A 20,338-nucleotide genomic window follows, 5' to 3' on the forward strand; every position below is an offset into this window, starting at 1 on the left:
CATTGTAAACAAATCTGTGATTGTCATGCAAATCGGTTCTCACATGACAAGTCGGATAACAATGGAAAAAGCCAAATGGATAACATTTTCAATAGTTAGGGAATCTCATTGCACTGCGAGGAGAGTTGAACTGACTCCCCACACAATCAGTTATCAGGTTTTTAAAAAATCAGCCGTCCCTCGCACTCGTCTTCACACACAAAGAATGAAATAAACCAAATGCCGACCCACCTCTGCCATGATCACAAGCAGCACAGCAAGCTAACACCATTAGGGAATTAGGTGTTCCGTAACAAAACGTTCCGGCATTTTCTTTTTAAGGAGTCCGCATGACAAAAACAGGAATAGAGAATAAGAGATTCAGGAAATAGCGCCAGCTAGCAAAACAGAAATATGGGGCTTGGAGTCTAATGGTTGAGATGTGTGTGTGGGGGGGGGCTTCTGTTGTTTCGATCTGGGACTCCCAGCGGTTCCCCAGGTTCCCCAGTCACAGAGTCCACTGTCTGACGCCATGCCAGGCTGCACAGTGAGCTACAAATATTACACTTGTATATTTCAATGAAATGCTGTGGATGTGCAGTCAGAGCCCAACTCTAAACCAGGAAGTGGGCTCACAAAATAATTCAGAAATCTTCCCATGTAGCAAGAAAGACGGTGTAAATTGAAATGTATAAATTTCACACTGCAAACATAGTTATTTTTTCCAGAAGGTTAGTTTTGTAAAAGATTGCAGTCAAGCTGGTCAATGACAACAGAAAAAACACTGGGGCTGTAGTGTATGGCTCAATTTCTATTGGAATTGGTTGTTTTGCATATTTGCTGGCATTTGCATTGATGTACAGTATGCACAACTACACATTGTGTGATAAATATGGAATTTCAATTGAAATATGAAGTATATGAAACTAAACTACGCAATTATTATTATAATTTTCAATTGTGGGCATACTTTCCTGTGACAGTCACTTTGCAACAGAAGCACTGTTCTATCATGCATGATACATATGCTATTTCTAGCACAGCAGCCTGAATATAATTCAAATGTCAACTCCTCAGACTCAATACTTCAGTATCTAGAGCGAGACTGTCAAGAAAGCTAACAAGCCTCTCTGTCTCTCTCTCTCTCTATACCCCACCTATTCTGCTTTCTGACACATGCAGCATGCACCCAGACTATGTGCCTAATACATAACCAAGGAAAATATATGCATCACACAAAAAAAAACACACAGACACCCCCAGGTGAGATTCCTATTCACAACAAGTTCTCACAGCCTCACTGCAGAATTAGACGTTAATCCATGTTTCTCCATACATTAAATTGCAATGTTGCTCCAAACGTCAAATTTAGAAGGTTAAGGGTGGGTGTTAAGGTTTGAGATAGGGTACATTTTTGTATATATATATTTTTTGAATAATAATAATAACCTCAGGACGTCACTCTTTCGGATGCCCAGGAGGAATGACATTATTTTGCTTTGCCTAACCCGGTAAACTGATCACAGTAATGGTTTTGAGTGAATGAGTACATTGTAATGAAAACCCTTCTGACACCTACATGCTGAAGGCAGTGTACGCCACAGTGCAGTACAGTGTTCTTCATCATGAATTTAACATGGCATGGAAACAAACATAAATATTTCACTAGGCTTTCAGAAAGGGAATTAACATTATCATCATCCTGGAGCTGCTGGGTCATGTTCATTAGGACACACAAAATAAAACATTTTAAAACACTTTGCAATGGGGGAAAAATAACATGATTTATTGGACAAGCCGAGGTAGTCCCTCCCTGTTTCAGTCTTTTTTCTTCCTTTTGGTATCGAATGAACAGGACCTTGATGTTACTTGTCATCGGAGAAGGAGGGAAAAGCAGTGAAAGAGTGGTTATTATGGGAGAGAGTACTTATTTTGAGACTTCCTTGGATTCAATGATTAGTCATTACAATTCAGTCAAACTTAACATTTTATGAGAACAACTGTAAAGCAGGTGCTCTGGAATGACATTTTGCCTTGGTTCTGATCTAGGATATCGGATCTGGGTTCTCCCAATCATAACCTTAACCATTTGTCTAGGGGAAACTTTGGCCTACACAAACCCTGGACTAGTATTCCTTTCTGCCCAACAACAAACCTTGACCACTTTCACACAACTTCTGCCAAGACAAAATGATCAAAAGACAAAAACCATTAACACAGAATTCAAAAAAGTTCTCATTTGTCAGACCGATTATTTGATCAGTCTGGTTTATTAAAACAAACCAAACAGAAAGAGGATGTGCATGCTCTAATTAACCAAAGTGATCTTGTACTAATTGTGGACAGCTGAGAGAGAGGCTTCCTCTGAAATGAATCCAGATGCAGCCCGGCTCTGCTCCACACTATTGTTTAGCTCCTGATCAATAAGGATCTTCCGGACCTCACAGCTTTCAAAGAGGCTCATTAGCTCTCTGATTGGAGCAGCGGAGGGCTGCCTGAAGTTTCCATCAAGTTCTAGAAGAGTGACATCTCAATAGAGGTGCTGTCACTCCCCAGTGGGCTTTAAGCCTGTTAACCATTCAAGACTGCTGCACATGAGCGCACACATATATAAACACACACACACACTCGTTGAGCAGACAGTGTGAAAGATGCAGAGAAACCAATGCTGGAGCGCACACACACAGACACACACACACACACACACACATAGCTTCTTCCCTCCCGTTCACGCTGCATCCCTCTCGTTTTCTCTCTCTCATTCTGTCGCTCTCACTGCTGCTCTTACCTTAGTTGTGACAATGCAAAGACAATCCATTGCGGGCAGAAAAGCTCAACCTATGCTAGAATTCATCACCACCAAGAAATGTGTGAGATGGAAAGGAAGAAAAGAGGGGTGGGGGAGTGAGCTGCCACGGGAGAGATGGCACACAGATAGCCACTACTGGAAGTGGGGCCCCTCTGAGAAACTGGAGTCCTCCTCCACAATGCTGAAGGCATTCATGATCCTAACGCAATCTTAAAGTCCAGCACACGTCATCTGCCGTACAAACGCACGAGTTCTGCTGGAAAGCGAGCCACAGGCTTGGCCCCCTCCAACCTGAGAACCTTCTCCCTCTACTCTCATCTCCTCTCCTCCTCTGCTTTCCAGCCGACAACTGAGCGACAGAGTGGAAGGAGACGAGAGCGGAGGAAAAGAGTCGTGGTGGTGATGCTGATGCACAGTTGAGACGGAGCAGCAGCTAAGAGGAAAATAATAAGGTTCCCCAGCTGTTTCTGACTTTTGACTGACTGACTGACTGACTGACTGACTGACTAACTGACTGGCTGACTGACTGAATGAGCAAACGGATGAAAGGATGAATGGATGGAAGAAAGGAACTATGTAACAATGTGTACCTATAGTAGTTCTGAACAGGGTTATAATAACTCACGTTTTTACAATGGTATAGGATAATCTACTGTGAAGTGTGACCAAGTATTTCAGTACGTGTGTGTGGATGTGCGTCTGTCTGTGTGTGGGTATGTGCGTCTGTCTGTGTGTGGGTATGTGCGTCTGTCTGTGGGTGGGTATGTGCGTCTGTGTGTGTGTGGGTATGTGCGTCTGTCTGTGGGTATGTGCGTCTGTCTGTGGGTGGGTATGTGCGTCTGTCTGTGTGTGGGTATGTGCGTCTGTGTGTGGGTATGTGCGTCTGTGTGTGGTTATGTGCGTGTGTGCACATCCATGTGTGTGTCTTTTAAAATGTGGCTCTTCAATTACATTCCAGTTGAGCAGGTCAGTTTATGTGATTCACAATGAATGTTTGGAGGTAGAGATTTCATGAAAGAAAGGGCAAGGTTTTGATCTAAAAACAGTCCTTAAAACAAAGCTAGCTAGACATACTACAACAAATTCTATTTCCTTGATATATTGTACAGTTTGCTTTTTCAACAGCTGTGTATCTATAGGCTGCTGAGAGTGACAAGTGAGTTTACAAGTGAGTTTACACTAGCTAGCAAGCTGGCTAGAGTTTTGCACGAATGCACCTCAAAGACAACGCTAGCAAGCTACTGTAGAAAGCACATTTAGCCTGGATATGCTGTAAGTTCTAGTGTAGCTAAACATTGCACAGTGACAAGTTGAGAACAATGAAATCAACAGGAAAATAGTGTTTCAAACCTCAATCCAAAGCGGATTGACCGACAAATGCATTGCTCTTGTCTTGAATGAATGCGATCTCTACGAACACTGGGGAAATTCCCTATAAAACTGTGGTTCCCAACCAGAGGTACTAGGACACGGGGGTACTTGAGAAGACTCATGAGACCATAGGCTGACTGGTAAATTGCACGAGGGGGTACTTCGGGGGTACTCTGGGCACAGCAGAATGCAGTTGGTGGTACAGTAACAGAAAAAGGTTGGGAACCACTACTTAAAAAGGTACATTGTCGAAGCTAGAACCATAAATAATATATAATGGTTCTATATCTATGTCTAAAACACGCTTTGAATGAATTCTGGCCTTAGTTATTGGACTGCTGGATCCTGAAGTGCTTTCCCTTTGGAACCACAAACCATACCAGAAGTCAAGCCTTTTTGTTGTGGTCTGTTACCATGAGACTATGATGAATAACCTTGAACCTCCCTGTTTGTGCCAAGAGCTAAGGCCTAGACTTTAGCTCAGTGTGCTAACGTGATATTGAAAACATACAGCAATGTTTGACGTATCCATTTTTTTTGCAGAGACAAATCTTAAATAGCCCATTATGGATAAATTATATATTTTTTTTATTGCTTCACTGTTTAGGCCTTTTATTGTAAACTATAAAACACTACTCTATTTATGGTAATACAACACTTTTATATTTAACCAAGATCACATTGTTCTGGAACTGCAGCTGAAAGTAATAAGAGTGTGAAATGCATCTAAACAGGGATTCAGCTCATCTCCCCCCACACTGCAATAAGTTGTTGAGGAAAGCAGAAGATACACAGCCAAACCCCTTAAGGTCTAAACGAAGGTCACAACCTAATAGCAACAAATCAATATCGAGTCGAAGGTCAAACACAAACATAGACACACAGACCCCCTCTGGGGAGCCAGGTCAAACATGTGGTCACAGCACACTGACTAACAGCATTTGTTTTTCCTAATAAGCAGCATAATGGCTGCCCACAATGGATACCAGGGACAGACTGGGACCAAAATGCAGCCAAGCATTTCTAACACACCGGACCTTTCTTTGCTTTGAGGCCCACACATTGGCTGTCCCAACAACTCTTGTGTTATGAAACACTTTTCTCATCAAACCAGGAGGAGAAGAATCTGATGTTGCGTTGTGTGGTCATGTTGACTTCAATACCGGTACTCACCATTGCAACTCTTATGGCATATTCATATTAACTAGCTAGACAGTCACCAAGAAAATGCATGGCCTTTACATAACATAATAGTTAATAATAATAATAATAATAATAAATGCCATCCTCTTATTCTTATCTGTATTTTTGGAAACTGCACTGTTGGTTAGGGGCTTGTAAGTAAGCATTTCACTGTAAGGTCTACTACACCTGCTGTATTCAGTGCATGTGACTAATACAATTTGATTTGATCTAATCCATACTTCACAAGTGATAGGCTAATTGTCACCCATCAGACTATACCCAAATTAATCTGGTCTTTACATATACTAAATAATATATGTGTGAAATTTGTTTTGATTTACAATGGACCATTATCATACACCTGTCTTGAAACAGGGGCAGTGGGAAAAATACATGTCATCTATGGACTTAAATAGCGAATGGAGAAGGCTTTTCCCATGGTTCATTTTCATGCCAGCCAGGTAGGCTATACTCTTGTTGTAAAGAGAAGGTAAAGAGAAGCAATGTGCTTAATATTAGGAAGGTTGAGAAATAATTATAGGGCGTATGGGGACAATGACTTTTTCCCACAGGGGTGTTGGGTGTTGCATTACTTTGTTAATTAATTCAATAAAATACCAATAATTTTTGGGGTTATTTGTTTATCAAATAAATTAACTAAGTATGTAATTGTTGTGTTATTTGTTGACTCAGGTTTCCTTTATGTAATATTAGGTTTTGATTGAATATCTGATAACATTCCGTATCAAAAATATGCAAAAGTAGACAAAATTATAAAGGGGGAAAATACTTTTTCACAGCACTGTAGATATATTATTAATATGAAATATTATTACATTTTAGAGGAATTGCAGCTCCAGAAATGTTTTAATCAACATGCGATAAAGCCCAAGAGCTTAGCTAACAAACCAAATGCAGACAAATTAGCAAACCTTGTCTACTCCTAGTTAGAAAATATTTGAATCATTGGATTACTTCAAACAAGCAAACACATGTTACTTGGTCAGAAGTGAGCCCATTGACGCTGCTTTGGACATGAGAGGACTAACAGCCACCGGGTGCGATAAGGTTAAAGAGTAGTGTTGTTGTAAGATTTTCCTTGGCAAAAAGGAAAACACAGAGCAGACATCACTCTTTAAAACCTACTTTTGTAGAATTGTGTGTGTTATTTGTTAAATAAACAAATATGACTGACTCTGGGTGAAGTCTGCTTCATGTTTCCTTTCCTTCCTTACTTACTTCCTACAGATGTAGGATCTTAATTTGAGCCAGTTTGCTACAGCAGAAACATAATCCTGCAGCAACAGGAAATGTGAATTATTATGTGGATTATAATTAATGGAAATTTTTGTAGGGGTTGATACATTTTTTGTAAGGGAAAATCAAGACTGAAATTACAATGTGGAAATTACAAGTTTCAGAAGCCTTTTAAAACCTCAAATACACTAAACGTTTTAAAGTTATCTTACAAAAGCGTGATCAAATTAAGATCCTACATCTGTAGCATCGCTGTACTGCTATCGTGGTAACCCTATTACAGAGTTATCATCATTGTCTCTCTCTCATATTCAACTCTGGTGTTTACCTGCTGCCTGTAGAATGATTGGTCCTCTGATGGAAGTTCCTCACATAAGAGCACTTTGATTACTGCTTTCATTTTGTGGACATAGCAGCGCCCTCCACTCACAAATGCACTGACTATCTATTCACACACACAGCTCAGAGGGGGTGTTTACTAAGGCTAATCTTTTCAGCAGATGGGACTCAAGCTGGCTTCGCCTGATTAGATTATGTAGGGTGAATTTAACTTTGCTGCCTCTCATCGATAGTTATAGGTGAGGTATTGTGAATTCTGGATGTAACTGATACAGTGGATACATGCACACAGGAGTCAGGACATAAGAGAGACAGGTATTTATTTAGTCTACTTTAGTGTTTGACCTTGACCATGGCCTTTTCATGACATGGAGACAACGTCTGAAGTAGAATACATTTGAGATCAGGGATGGACAATAATAAGGGCCGAAGTGTGCAGGCTTTTGTTCCAGCCCAGCTGTAACATACCTATATCAAAAAGGTCTGCATGTCTATAAAGCACTGTGCGGAATTCATTCCAGGTAGTAACTTTGATTCTCAAAAAAAAAAGATCCTGCCCAAAAGGCTAAATAAGCAGTGCAACTCCAATCAGTGACATGGTACATCTCAAGCTGCTGTTACCTACGTTTCTGTAGTTAGATGATATAATCACTTTATTCTGGTCTCAAGCTCTTAGACCATATCCCCCGCCCTTGTGCAGGGATAATCTCATGTACTTTGCTGAGCTTCTTGTTGCCCAGACTATGGAACAAGAGCTTCTGAATTTTAACAACATTTTACAGTCGTTGATTTGCACCTTTGCTCAGATCACTCCTGTGGCTTGTAAGATTTGTATTCATTTGTACTAATGCTTTATAACAAGGCCATTGGGTTATTTGTAATTTAATTTTCACAACATGATTATGAAATATATATTGTTTAGATGAAATAAAATTAAACGCACATTAAAATAAAAGCAATGCAATGAGTCGCCTTGACTATGTTAATCAAATAATTCTAACACACTTTCCCAATGAGCAGTATGTTTTAATGAATCATGGAAAGCTGGTTAGGTCTGAATGCCCTGATAAAAATACATGGACATTGATTAGATAGGGTCTATAATCGGAGACTCTCTGTATCATGCTTGTGAACTTCCAAAACCAAAGTTATGGGCAGAGTGTGTCTCACCAGAGTGATTGGCTCTGTGAAGGTACTGGGGTTGGCTGTGAGGGCGAGAGGTGGCAATTACTGCTAGTGTCACTGCCTTACATACATGAGGGGGGGGGAGAGAGAGAGAGAGGGAGAGAGAGAGGGAGAGAGAGAGAGAAAGAGAGAAAGAGAGAGAGAGAAGCGAGGGGGCGATAGGTAGGGATAAATGGGGGCGAGGAAAGGTGCAGAATGGTGCATGAAGAGCGAGAAAGAAAGAAAGAGAGAGAGGGAGAGGAGGGGCTTAAGAAACAGGAAGCAATCGTTAGCTGAGCTCCCCTATCTCTAGCAAGCTCTGTATCCAAACAATCATCTGTTCAGGACCCACACAACATGACTAAGCCTTGACAGATTTCTCATGCTACAGTACACACCTTCACTCCTCCGGCCACCTCTCTCTGTTCCGTGTTGTTTTTCTATTCCTCTAGTTCAGGGCTCCATTTTCTACTGGAATTTTCTATCCGATTTCTATTAAATAAATTAGGAATTTTATATTGCAATAAGAAACTACCATAATTGACTATGGGGGGGTGGTAAACTTGATAAAGTGGTGCTCTACTCACACCGGCAAAAGGCTAGGCGTCCAGAGAAGCAACTAAAAACTGTTTTCCCATAGCCCCAGTGTATAGCTCTCCAGCCGGTGATAAAAGCTCTGTCCCTTGAGCCTACAAGTCTGTGTTTTCCCACACCTTGGGCTTCAAAGCCTGTCCATAATGCTGCCTCTTGGTACTGCCTAGAAAGCCATCAACAGTTTAAGTCAACATTCGGTGTTGTCTCCCTCATAAAGACCCCTCTGGCCCCGCAGTGGGGAAGCCGCTGATGTTGGACCCTCTGGGTCTCCGAAACATTGCTGTTGACTGGCCATTTTTTTAACGTGTTTAACCTATGCTGTTGACCTGAGAGATGATAGGTGAATAGATCCTGGATCACGCTGACATTGCCAGCTCACCACCAATCAGACAATGTTGAGAAAACTTTCACTTTAACAACAAGAGGCCAGTAGCGTAGCACGACAGAATTAAAAAGAACATACACTAAATGTACAAAACAGTAAGAACACCTGCTCTTTCCATGACATGGACTGACCAGGTGAATCCAGCTGAAATCTAGTCAATTCTTAAATACACTTAAATCAGTGTAGATGAAGGGGAGGAGATGGGTTAAAGAAGGATTTTTAAGCCTTGAGACATGAATTGTGTATGTGTGGTGGGCAGAGAGGGGTGTCCACAGGGTACTCACTTCAGAGACTTTCACACTGATCGGTGTCTGGTCCTTCCCACCGTGCTCCGAGCTGCTCTGCTCCCCCATCTGAGGACACACACACACTAAGTATCATTATATTAGGTTATTACAATACAATAAGTTCATGTAAATGTAGAATAAGCTTAATTGGAAATGAATAACTGAAACCACAATGAAACATTGTGAGTACAGAGAAACTAACTATTTTCAAAGTTACACAGTTTCTTTAACCTATGAGTCCCTCATACAGCCTAATTGTCCTAATAGTAGATCAGGGTATAAAACCTCATCTCCACAATACAGAGACATTCTGCCATTAACCGTTGATGCTGAGCAGTACCTCGCTATTTGTTTGACTTTTGACCAAGGTGATTCTTCAATCAGTACCCCAACTATTATTGTGTACATGTCCAACTCTATCAAAAATAAATGCTTAAACCTGGTATACACACACAGATGAACGCACGCGCACGCACACACACACACACACACACACACACACACACACACACACACACACACACACACACACACACACACACACACACACAACACACACACACACACACACACACACACACAAAATGTCACTTGTTTACTTACCATCTACGCTCTCATTCTTGTATTTAAAATGTGTCCAAGGAAATTCCTAAAGTCAAATGAATCCATGCAAAACATAAGAAAAGACTGCAGCTTGCGCTTGCACAACCTCAGGCTGAAGTGGCACAAAAGCACACAGTGGGATCAAAAATACTGTACCAGATTGCATGGGATAGAGAGTGTCAACACTCTGCCACAAAGCACTGATTTTGTTAAGCCTTCATCTATTCAGCATGGCTTAATACACTCGTGTTTTTTTTTTTTTGTGTGTGTTTTGTAACACAATGCAGACATCAAATAATTTTCAGGAAAGTTCTGATTCAAATGAGCAGACGGAGTGAAGTTATGGGACATGTTTGCGGCCCTACTTTTCAGGCTGTTTCTACACAAATGTAACTATGGTTTTGGGTATAAGGTGTACGGTAAAGTTGCCCCTAGATGCTGATCTGGGATCAATTTATCATTTTCCCAATGATTAAGGTTAGGATCAAAAACACATGATTTCACATAAACTCATTTGGTTTTTCTGTAAGGGGAGGGGAAACTTCCCCCCGAAGCGTTAGGTAAACCAAAACAATGCAGACCGTGTTGGCCAGGGGACAGAAGGCTTGCAGAGGCTATGACCTGCTTTGTGTTTCTTTCTATCTAGGGACCATGCTGTAAGAGAGTGTTTACAGAACTGCTCCTCTAGCATACACAGTAGTAGGGCAGGTGACCCAATCTCAGAATTCAAAGTCCCTTGTGACCTCTATAACCCCTTCACTTATCCCCATGCATCTACTAAACATACACCTCCACTCCTTTAACACCAAGGGCTTTTGAACAGTATATTTGATTTGATGTACATTAGTTCAGATATATACATATATACTGTATATCTATCAGTTTGTACAGCTCTGGAAAAGGAACAATATATGTATGGAACCAGGAATGTTTCAATGGGGAGAGATAGGATTACTACTGGATTACTGAGGTCGCTGGTTAGATGCCAAGTATGTCAAACACACACGCACACACACACATATACACACACACACACACACACGCAAACACACACCCACACACATACACACACACACACACAAACACAGACGCACACGCATACACACACATACACACGCATACACACACATACACACACACGCATAAACACACATACACACACACACACATACACATACACATACACATACACATACACACATACACACATACACACATACACACAGCACGGAAAAAAGATCATGGGTGATAGACATGGGGTCTAAAGGGTCATAGAAATCGTAAAACAGAGGGAGAACTGAGGAATTGCACACACAAAAAAAGTTTTGTTTAGAGATGCATTAATTGATTGCATAGATCATTGGGATATTGAAATTAAGATCTACAGAAAATTGTGTGCAACGATAATGAAAATGTTATCATATTGAGAGAAATACGATTTAACTCAGACTTCACCTTTGTACTGGGGGAGATCTTTTACAAAGACTAGCTTCCCCCTAGTGGATGAATAGAAAATAAAAAGGTTCATCCTATATCAACTAACCACAGCATTTCAAACGAGACATGAAATATTCTAAAATGCCAAATTGACATAATTTCCAGTACTCTATAGAGTAATTGATTTCATGATCAATTGGGGTGACCAGTTAATCAAGTGTTGTGTGAAGAAATCATACTGGAAAATGCAGCTGTGTTCCTTCAATCCTGATCCTGGAGAGCAGCAGTACATGTGGGCTTTTGTCACATGACACAAAAATCATGTGACCACAATAGAAATTAGCCTTTGGGCTTTATTGTGAAAATCCTCATAATTATTTAATGTATGTACTGTTATCTCTGGTTGGAGTGGATCAATATGTATTTTTTTGGTGTCAAATCACATCAATTAACCAACAACACAAATATTTCAAAACTAATGTTGTCCTGGGTCAAAAGCTAGTAAAACTCTGCAGCCCTACAGGACAAGAAGTTAAGAACACTGTTGTACAGGAGTGACTGTATCGCTTGGTAATTTATACATTCTTACAGATCCCATCATTTGCTAAATTGATGCCTCATGGGGTAGTAAGCAATGATGTGTATAAACCTTGGATTGCTGATGCTATGTAATGGCCAATGAGAGGCTTTGAAGTCACAAGCGCCATTAACTCATTGGAAGGAGCAGTCCTCCACAGGAAAGGAATTCTAAAATATTTCAATTAAATGTTTCAAAGACAAAATGACAAGTATTTAAGCATTTATTTGTTGTAGTCGGGACAGTGACATTAGTACTCTCAGAAAAATATTTGAAGGAATATGTTTTTAATAATTGTTCAGTTCTCTTAATATAATGTTCAAGCATGCATTTAGGTATCTGTAATATAACATACAGTACTTGTCAAAAACGAATGTAGACATTAATAAATATATTTCTTTTGCTTTCAAAATCGTTTTTACAATGGAGAAGGAATACCAAGATGGCTGCGCGGTGGCTTCAATGCAGCGTCCCCTGTTAGTCATCTACGGTTAATACATATCAGTAGGAGCCCTCAAACTACATTTTACATTTGAGTAATTTAGCAGTCACTCTTATCCAGAGCGAAATACAGGACCAATTAGGGTTAAGTGCATTTGTCACGTTCTGACCTTAGATCCTTTGTTTTGTCTTTTGTTTTAGTATGGTCAGGGCGTGACTTGTCTATGTTAGTTTGTCTATGATTTTCTATTTCTGTGTTTGGCCTGGTATGGTTCTCAATCAGAGGCAGCTGTCAATCATTGTCCCTGATTGAGAACCATATTTAGGTAGCCTGTTTTGTATTGTGGGTTGTGGGTGATTGTTCCTGTTTCCTGTGTTCACGGTACGGGACTGTTTCGTCTTCGTGCAGTTTGGCGGTTTATTGTTTTTTTGTTCGTTGTTAAAGTATTCTATTAAAATGGATAATCATCACGCTGCATTTTGGTCCTCCTCTCTTTCCCCAGACGACAAGTGTTACAGCCTTGCTCAAGGGCACATGGCCCAATGCTCTTAACCGCTAAGCTACCTGCCGCCAACTGAGGTCATAGCCTTATTTAATAGGAACATTAAATAGCAAACAAATCATTCAGTCAACGTTCATTTCAGTTATTGGCTATGGCGATATCTTCTATATGAATGCCGCTGCCACTGTATTGAAACAATTTGATGCAGTTTATCATAGAGCATTGTGCTTTATTACGAGCGATAGGTTCAGTAAACATCATTGCATTTTGTATCAGCAAGTAGGCTGTCCCTCTTTGAAGACTTGGTCTGCATTGCACTCTTTTAGTCTACAAAGCCCTCTTGCATAAACTTCCGCCATACCTTACCTCCTTGTTAACCTTCAGATGTATAACTTACCAGACCCGGACTCAGGGATGGCTAACCCTGAAGATCCCTTCAATCACCACCCAGTTACCAGACCTGGACTCAGGGATGGCTAACCCTGAGGATACCTTCAATCACCACACAGTTACCAGACCTGGACTCAGGGATGGCTAACCCTTCCCTTCAATCACCACCCAGTTACCAGACCTGGACCTGGACAGGGATGGCTAACCCTGAAGATCCCTTCAATCACCACCCAGTTACCAGACCTGGACTCAGGGATGGCTAACCCTGAGGATACCTTCAATCACCACCCAGTTAGGATACCTTCAATCACCACAGTTACAGACCTGGACTCAGGGATGGCTAACCCTGAGACCTTCAATCACCACACAGTTACCAGACCTGGACTCAGGGATGGCTAACCCTGAGGATACCTTCAATCACCACACAGTTACCAGACCTGGACTCAGGGATGGCTAACCCTGAAGATACCTTCAATCACCACACAGTTACCAGACCTGGACTCAGGGATGGCTAACCCTAAAGATACCTTCAATCACCACACAGTTCAGTTACCAGACCTGGACTCAGGGATGGCTAACCCTGAAGATCCCTTCAATCACCACCCAGTTACCAGACCTGGACTCAGGGATGGCTAACCCTGAGGATACCTTCAATCACCACACAGTTACCAGACCTGGACTCAGGGATGGCTAACCCTGAAGATACCTTCAATCACCACACAGTTACCAGACCTGGACTCAGGGATGGCTAACCCTGAAGATACCTTCAATCACCACACAGTTACCAGACCTGGACTCAGGGATGGCTAACCCTAAAGATACCTTCAATCGCCACACAGTTCAGTTACCAGACCTGGACTCAGGGATGGCTAACCCTGAGGATACCTTCAATCACCACCCAGTTACCAGACCTGGACTCAGGGATGGATAACCCTGAGGATACCTTCAATCACCACCCAGTTACCAGACCTGGACTCAGGGATGGATAACCCTGAGGATACCTTCAATCACCACCCAGTTACCAGACCTGGACTCAGGGATGGCTAACCCTGAGGATACCTTCAATCACCACACAGTTACCAGACCTGGACTCGGGGATGGCTAACCCTGAAGATACCTTCAATCACCACACAGTTACCAGACCTGGACTCAGGGATGGCTAACCCTAAAGATACCTTCAATCACCACACAGTTACCAGACCTGGACTCAGGGATGGCTAACCCTAAAGATACCTTCAATCACCACACAGTTACCAGACCTGGACTCAGGGATGGCTAACCCTAAAGATACAGTGCCTTGCGAAAGTATTCGGCCCCCTTGAACTTTGCGACCTTTTGCCACATTTCAGGCTTCAAACATAAAGATATAAAACTGTATTTTTTTGTGAAGAATCAACAACAAGTGGGACACAATCATGAAGTGGAACGACATTTATTGGATATTTCAAACTTTTTTAACAAATCAAAAACTGAAAAATTGGGCGTGCAAAATTATTCAGCCCCCTTAAGTTAATACTTTGTAGCGCCACCTTTTGCTGCGATTACAACTGTAAGTCGCTTGGGGTATGTCTCTATCAGTTTTGCACATCGAGAGACTGAAATTTTTGCCCATTCCTCCTTGCAAAACAGCTCGAGCTCAGTGAGGTTGGATGGAGAGCATTTGTGAACAGCAGTTTTCAGTTCTTTCCACAGATTCTCGATTGGATTCAGGTCTGGACTTTGACTTGGCCATTTTAACACCTGGATATGTTTATTTTTGAACCATTCCATTGTAGATTTTGCTTTATGTTTTGGATCATTGTCTTGTTGGAAGACAAATCTCCGTCCCAGTCTCAGGTCTTTTGCAGACTCCATCAGGTTTTCTTCCAGAATGGTCCTGTATTTGGCTCCATCCATCTTCCCATCAATTTTAACCATCTTCCCTGTCCCTGCTGAAGAAAAGCAGGCCCAAACCATGATGCTGCCACCACCATGTTTGACAGTGGGGTTGGTGTGGTCAGGGTGATGAGCTGTGTTGCTTTTACGCCAAACATAACGTTTTGCATTGTTGCCAAAAAGTTCAATTTTGGTTTCATCTGACCAGAGCACCTTCTTCCACATGTTTGGTGTGTCTCCCAAGTGGCTTGTGGCAAACTTTAAACGACACTTTTTATGGATATCTTTAAGAAATGGCTTTCTTCTTGCCACTCTTCCATAAAGGCCAGATTTGTGCAATATACGACTGATTGTTGTCCTATGGACAGAGTCTCCCACCTCAGCTGTAGATCTCTGCAGTTCATCCAGAGTGATCATGGGCCTCTTGGCTGCATCTCTGATCAGTCTTCTCCTTGTATGAGCTGAAAGTTTAGAGGGACGGCCAGGTCTTGGTAGATATGCAGTGGTCTGATACTCTTTCCATTTCAATATTATCGCTTGCACAGTGCTCCTTGGGATGTTTAAAGCTTGGGAAATCTTTTTGTATCCAAATCCGGCTTTAAACTTCTTCACAACAGTATCTCGGACCTGCCTGGTGTGTTCCTTGTTCTTCATGATGCTCTCTGCGCTTTTAACGGACCTCTGAGACTATCACAGTGCAGGTGCATTTATACGGAGACGTGATTACACACAGGTGGATTGTATTTATCATCATTAGTCATTTAGGTCAACATTGGATCATTCAGAGATCCTCACTGAACTTCTGGAGAGTTTGCTGCACTGAAAGTAAAGGGGCTGAATAATTTTGCACGCCCAATTTTTCAGTTTTTGATTTGTTAAAAAAGTTTGAAATATCCAATAAATGTCGTTCCACTTCATGATTGTGTCCCACTTGTTGTTGATTCTTCACAAAAAAATACAGTTTTATATCTTTATGTTTGAAGCCTGAAATGTGGCAAAAGGTCGCAAAGTTCAAGGGGGCCGAATACTTTCGCAAGGCACTGTACCTTCAATCACCACACAGTTACCAGACCTGGACTCAGGGATGGCTAACCCTGAAGATCCTTTCAATCTCCACGGAGTTAAGTAAATCTGCTTTCAGTTTTTTTGCGCCTCTCATGTGGAATCATCTCCAAAGCTCCTTAAAGGAGTATTTCATGAATATGGCAATTATGCCCTTTATCTACTTCCCCAGAGTCATATGAACTAGTGGATACCATTGTTATGTCTCTGTGTCCAATATGAAAGAAGGTAGATATAGTTTCACAAGCCAATGCTAACTAGAGTTAGTGCAATGACTGGAAGTCTATGGGTATCTGCTAGTATGCTAGTAGATACCCATAGACTTCCAGTCATTGCAGTCATAAAGTCTGTCTGTGGTATGAATACTTGGTAGAACTGTAATGCAGAAACCAGCTACCATCTGAATGTACACATAGTGCTGTATTGATTTGTATTATTCAAAATATAGTTAGTCTACGTTAATGTTATATAAATACCAGAATTAGTATAATATCCTCCAATATTCTATATGTGCAACTTGTTATGGTATTTGGGTTGCTATAACATTTGGTTTGAAGTGACATTTAGCATTTGAGCATGCTTTAGGAAGCATCCTGCCATCCTACCACTCCCATGGGTTCATGATGCTAATGCTGGCAGTGGGGTAAGTAAAATAAAGAAAACTAAGCCTTATTTTTGGTAATTGTCTTCCAGGATCAATGAACAAATCCGTTTTTTCAATAAAATAAAATGTTTAGTCTACCTCCCCTTTAACTAGCAAAAACTAAATGATACTACAATCAAATGATGGTAAATCAGCGTTTTAGTATTAATGTGGATTGTCCTTCGGAAAAAAGCTGCACATTATTTAAGGGAATATTTTTGTTTCGCAAAATATGCAAATTAACTGTAATGTTGCTAAAACAACAGTCTGTTTTGGATCTTTTTTATTTCAGATAACATTATTTACATGTGTAATTATGTTTTAATGAGTTAATGTTTTGCAATTATTGTTGTTTGTTCTTGGGGCCAAAATGACCCCAGTTGGTAAAATAAGTTGGTAGCATGAGGGTTAATGAATCTGCAAAGAATCATCAGCATGATGTCATGAACATAGAAATCAAATTAATATAAAGGGGGTCTCCATTCAAGTCAATGATGGCATAATCACGCTTTCCGTAGCCGATGTGAGCAAGACCTTTAAATAGATCAACATTCACAAAGCCGCGGGGCCAGACGGATTATCAGGACGTGTACTCAAAGCATGTGCGGACCAACTGGCAAGAGTCTTCACTGACTTTTTCAACCTCTCCCTGACCGAGTCTGTAATACCTACATGTTTCAAACAGACCACCATAGTCCCTGTGCCCAAGAACACTAAGGTAACCTGCCTAAATGATTACTGCCCCGTAGCACTCACATCGGTAGCCATGAAATGCCTTGAAAGGCTGGTCATGGCTCACATCAACACCATCATGCCGGAAACCCTAGACCCACTCCAATTCGTATAGCGCCCTAACAGATCTACAGATGACGCAATCTCTATTGCACTCCACACTGCCCTTTCCCACCTAGACAAAAGGAACACCTATGTGAGAATACTGTTCATTGACTACAGCTCAGCGTTCAACCCTATAGTGCCCACAAAGATCATCATTAAGCTAAGGACCCTGGGACTAAACACCCCCCTCTGCAACTGGATTCTGGACTTCCTGACGGACCACGCCCAGGTGATAAGGGTAGGCAACAACACATCTGCCACACTGATCCTCAAAACTGGGGCCCCTCAGGGTTGCGTGCTTAGTCCCCTCCTGTACTCCCTGTTCACCCACGACTGCGTGGCCAATCGCGACTCCAACATCATCATTAAGTTTGCTGATGACACAACAGTGGTAGGCCTGATCACTGACAATGATGATACCACCTATAGGAAGGAGGTCAGAGACCTGGCAGTGTCGTGCCAGGTCAACAACCTCTCCCTCAATGTGAGCAAAACAAAAGTAGCTTATAGTGCCACAGTGTCTCCTGACCCCTCCTGTCTCAGCCTCCAGTATTTATGCTGCAGTAGTTTGTGTCGGGGGGCTAGGGTCAGTTTGTTATATCTGGAGTACTTCTCCTGTCCTATTCAGTGTCCTGTGTGAATTTAAGTGTGCTCTCTCTAATTCTCTCTCTGTCTTTCTTTCTCTCTCTCGGAGGACCTGAGCCCTAGGACCATGCCTCAGGACTACCTGACATGATGACTCCTTGCTGTCCCCAGTCCACCTTGCCTTGCTGCTGCTCCAGTTTCAACTGTTCTGCCTTATTATTATTGGACCATGCTGGTCATTTATGAACATTTAAACATCTTGGCCATGTTCTGTTATAATCTCCACCCGGCACAGCCAGAAGAGGACTGGCCACCCCACATAGCCTGGTTCATCTCTAGGTTTCATCCTAGGTTTTGGCCTTTCTAGGGAGTTTTTCCTAGCCACCGTGCTTCTACACCTGCATTGCTTGCTGTTTGGGGTTTTAGGCTGGGTTTCTGTACAGCACTTTGAGATATCAGCTGATGTACGAAGGGCTATATAAATAAATTTGATTTGATTTAGTGGACTATAGAAAAAGGAGGATCAAACAGGCCCCATTAACATAGACGGGACTCTAGTGGAGCGGGTCGAGAGTTTCAAGTTCCTTGGTGTCCACATCATAAACAAACTATCATGGTCCAAACACACCAAGACAGTTGTGAAGAGTGCACGACAACACCTTTTCCCCCTCAGGAGACTGAAAAGATGTGGCATGGGTCCCCAGATACTCAAAAAGTTCTACAGCTGCACCATCGAGAGCATCCTGACCGGTTGCATCACTACCTGTTATGGCAACTGCTCGGCATCTGACCGGAAGGCGCTACAGAGGGTACTGCATACGGGCCAGTACATCACTGGGGCCAAGCTTCCTGCCATCCATGACCTATGTACTAGACGGTGACAGAGGAAAGCCCCAAAAATTGTAAAACACTCCAGTCACCCAAGTCATAGACTTTTCTCTTTGCTACCGCACAGCAAGCGGTACCGGAGCGCCAAATCTAGGTCCAAAAGGCTCCTTAACAGCTTCTACCCCCAAGCCATAAGACTGCTGAACAATTTTTCAAATGCCCCCCCCCCATTTCTTTTTACTCAGCTGCTACTCGCTGTTTATGATTTATGCGTAGTCACTTTACCCCTACCTACATGTACATATTACCTGGACTAACCTGTACCCTCGCACACTGACTCGGTACCGGTACCCCCTGTATACAGCCTTGTTATTGTTATGCCATTTTCTTGCGTTACTTTTTTATTTTATTTTTTTACTTCAGTTTAATTAGTAAATATTTTCTTAATTCCATTTCTTGAACTTCATTGTTCGTTAAGGACTTGTAAAGTAAGCATTTCACGGTAAGGTCTACACCTGTTGTATTCGGCGCATGTGACAAATACATTTGATTTGATTCAATCATAATGATCTGTATAGTAGTATTGGGACAGTTTCGGGGACAGATTAAGCCTAGTCCTGGACTAAAAAGCAGCATCACCATCACACAAAACATTTCCAAACACTACTAATCATCCCTTAGAAAATATTAGCTAGATTAGGTCTACACCTGTTGTATTTGGCGCATGGGTGGACTGGCAGAAATTGATGGTACCCATGATGCCAGGAAGTAAAAGCAGGAAGTGTACCCTTCAATATGTGCTGTGATTTGTAAAGTCAACTCAACTGACATTACAAATAGCCACATCATTTAAATGAACATTCTATATTACCATGGCAATCCAGCATCAGTTGATAGAACATTCCAAAATACCATGGGAATTATTGCATCACAATACAAGGTAGACATTGTGAATGTACCCATGAGTTTATCAGTCAAATTGCCAGGGTTAAATTGCCATCTTTTTCTATGGTCATGGTGGGTGAGAATCGGCATTCAAAACTAATCAAGGACTCAACAAGTAGTTCAAACAAGTAAAAGAATGATGAATAAAATCTAGAATAATCTATAAATGATTTATTCTAGCTCCATTTCGAGGACTTATTAATAGATGTCTCAGCTTCATTGTGGAAAGTTGCTTTCGTCAA

The 20,338-nt window shown here is 41.6% G+C and overlaps 1 protein-coding gene across 16 annotated transcripts in view; it reads right to left on the bottom strand.

Annotated features, from left to right (window-relative positions):
* LOC112228216 (disks large homolog 2) overlaps positions 1–20,338 on the bottom strand; it is a 288,349-nt gene that overhangs the window by 218,295 nt on the left and 49,716 nt on the right. For 14 of the 16 annotated variants that reach the window (XR_006080421.1, XM_024393355.2, XM_024393358.2 and 11 more), the window contains exon 4: positions 9,368–9,436. Coding sequence is in view for 15 of the 16 variants with exons in the window: in XM_024393355.2 (XP_024249123.1) it covers positions 9,368–9,436 (69 nt within the window). In the remaining variant the exon portion in view is untranslated. Of the gene's footprint in view, positions 1–2,767; positions 3,126–6,929; positions 7,045–9,367; positions 9,437–20,338 lie in introns of those variants that run through there. The other 2 variants (XM_024393363.2, XM_024393365.2) reach the window with 2 other exon arrangements.

Source organism: Oncorhynchus tshawytscha, linkage group LG30, assembly GCF_018296145.1.
Source record: "Oncorhynchus tshawytscha isolate Ot180627B linkage group LG30, Otsh_v2.0, whole genome shotgun sequence".
In the NCBI taxonomy this organism is placed as follows: domain Eukaryota; kingdom Metazoa; phylum Chordata; class Actinopteri; order Salmoniformes; family Salmonidae; genus Oncorhynchus; species Oncorhynchus tshawytscha.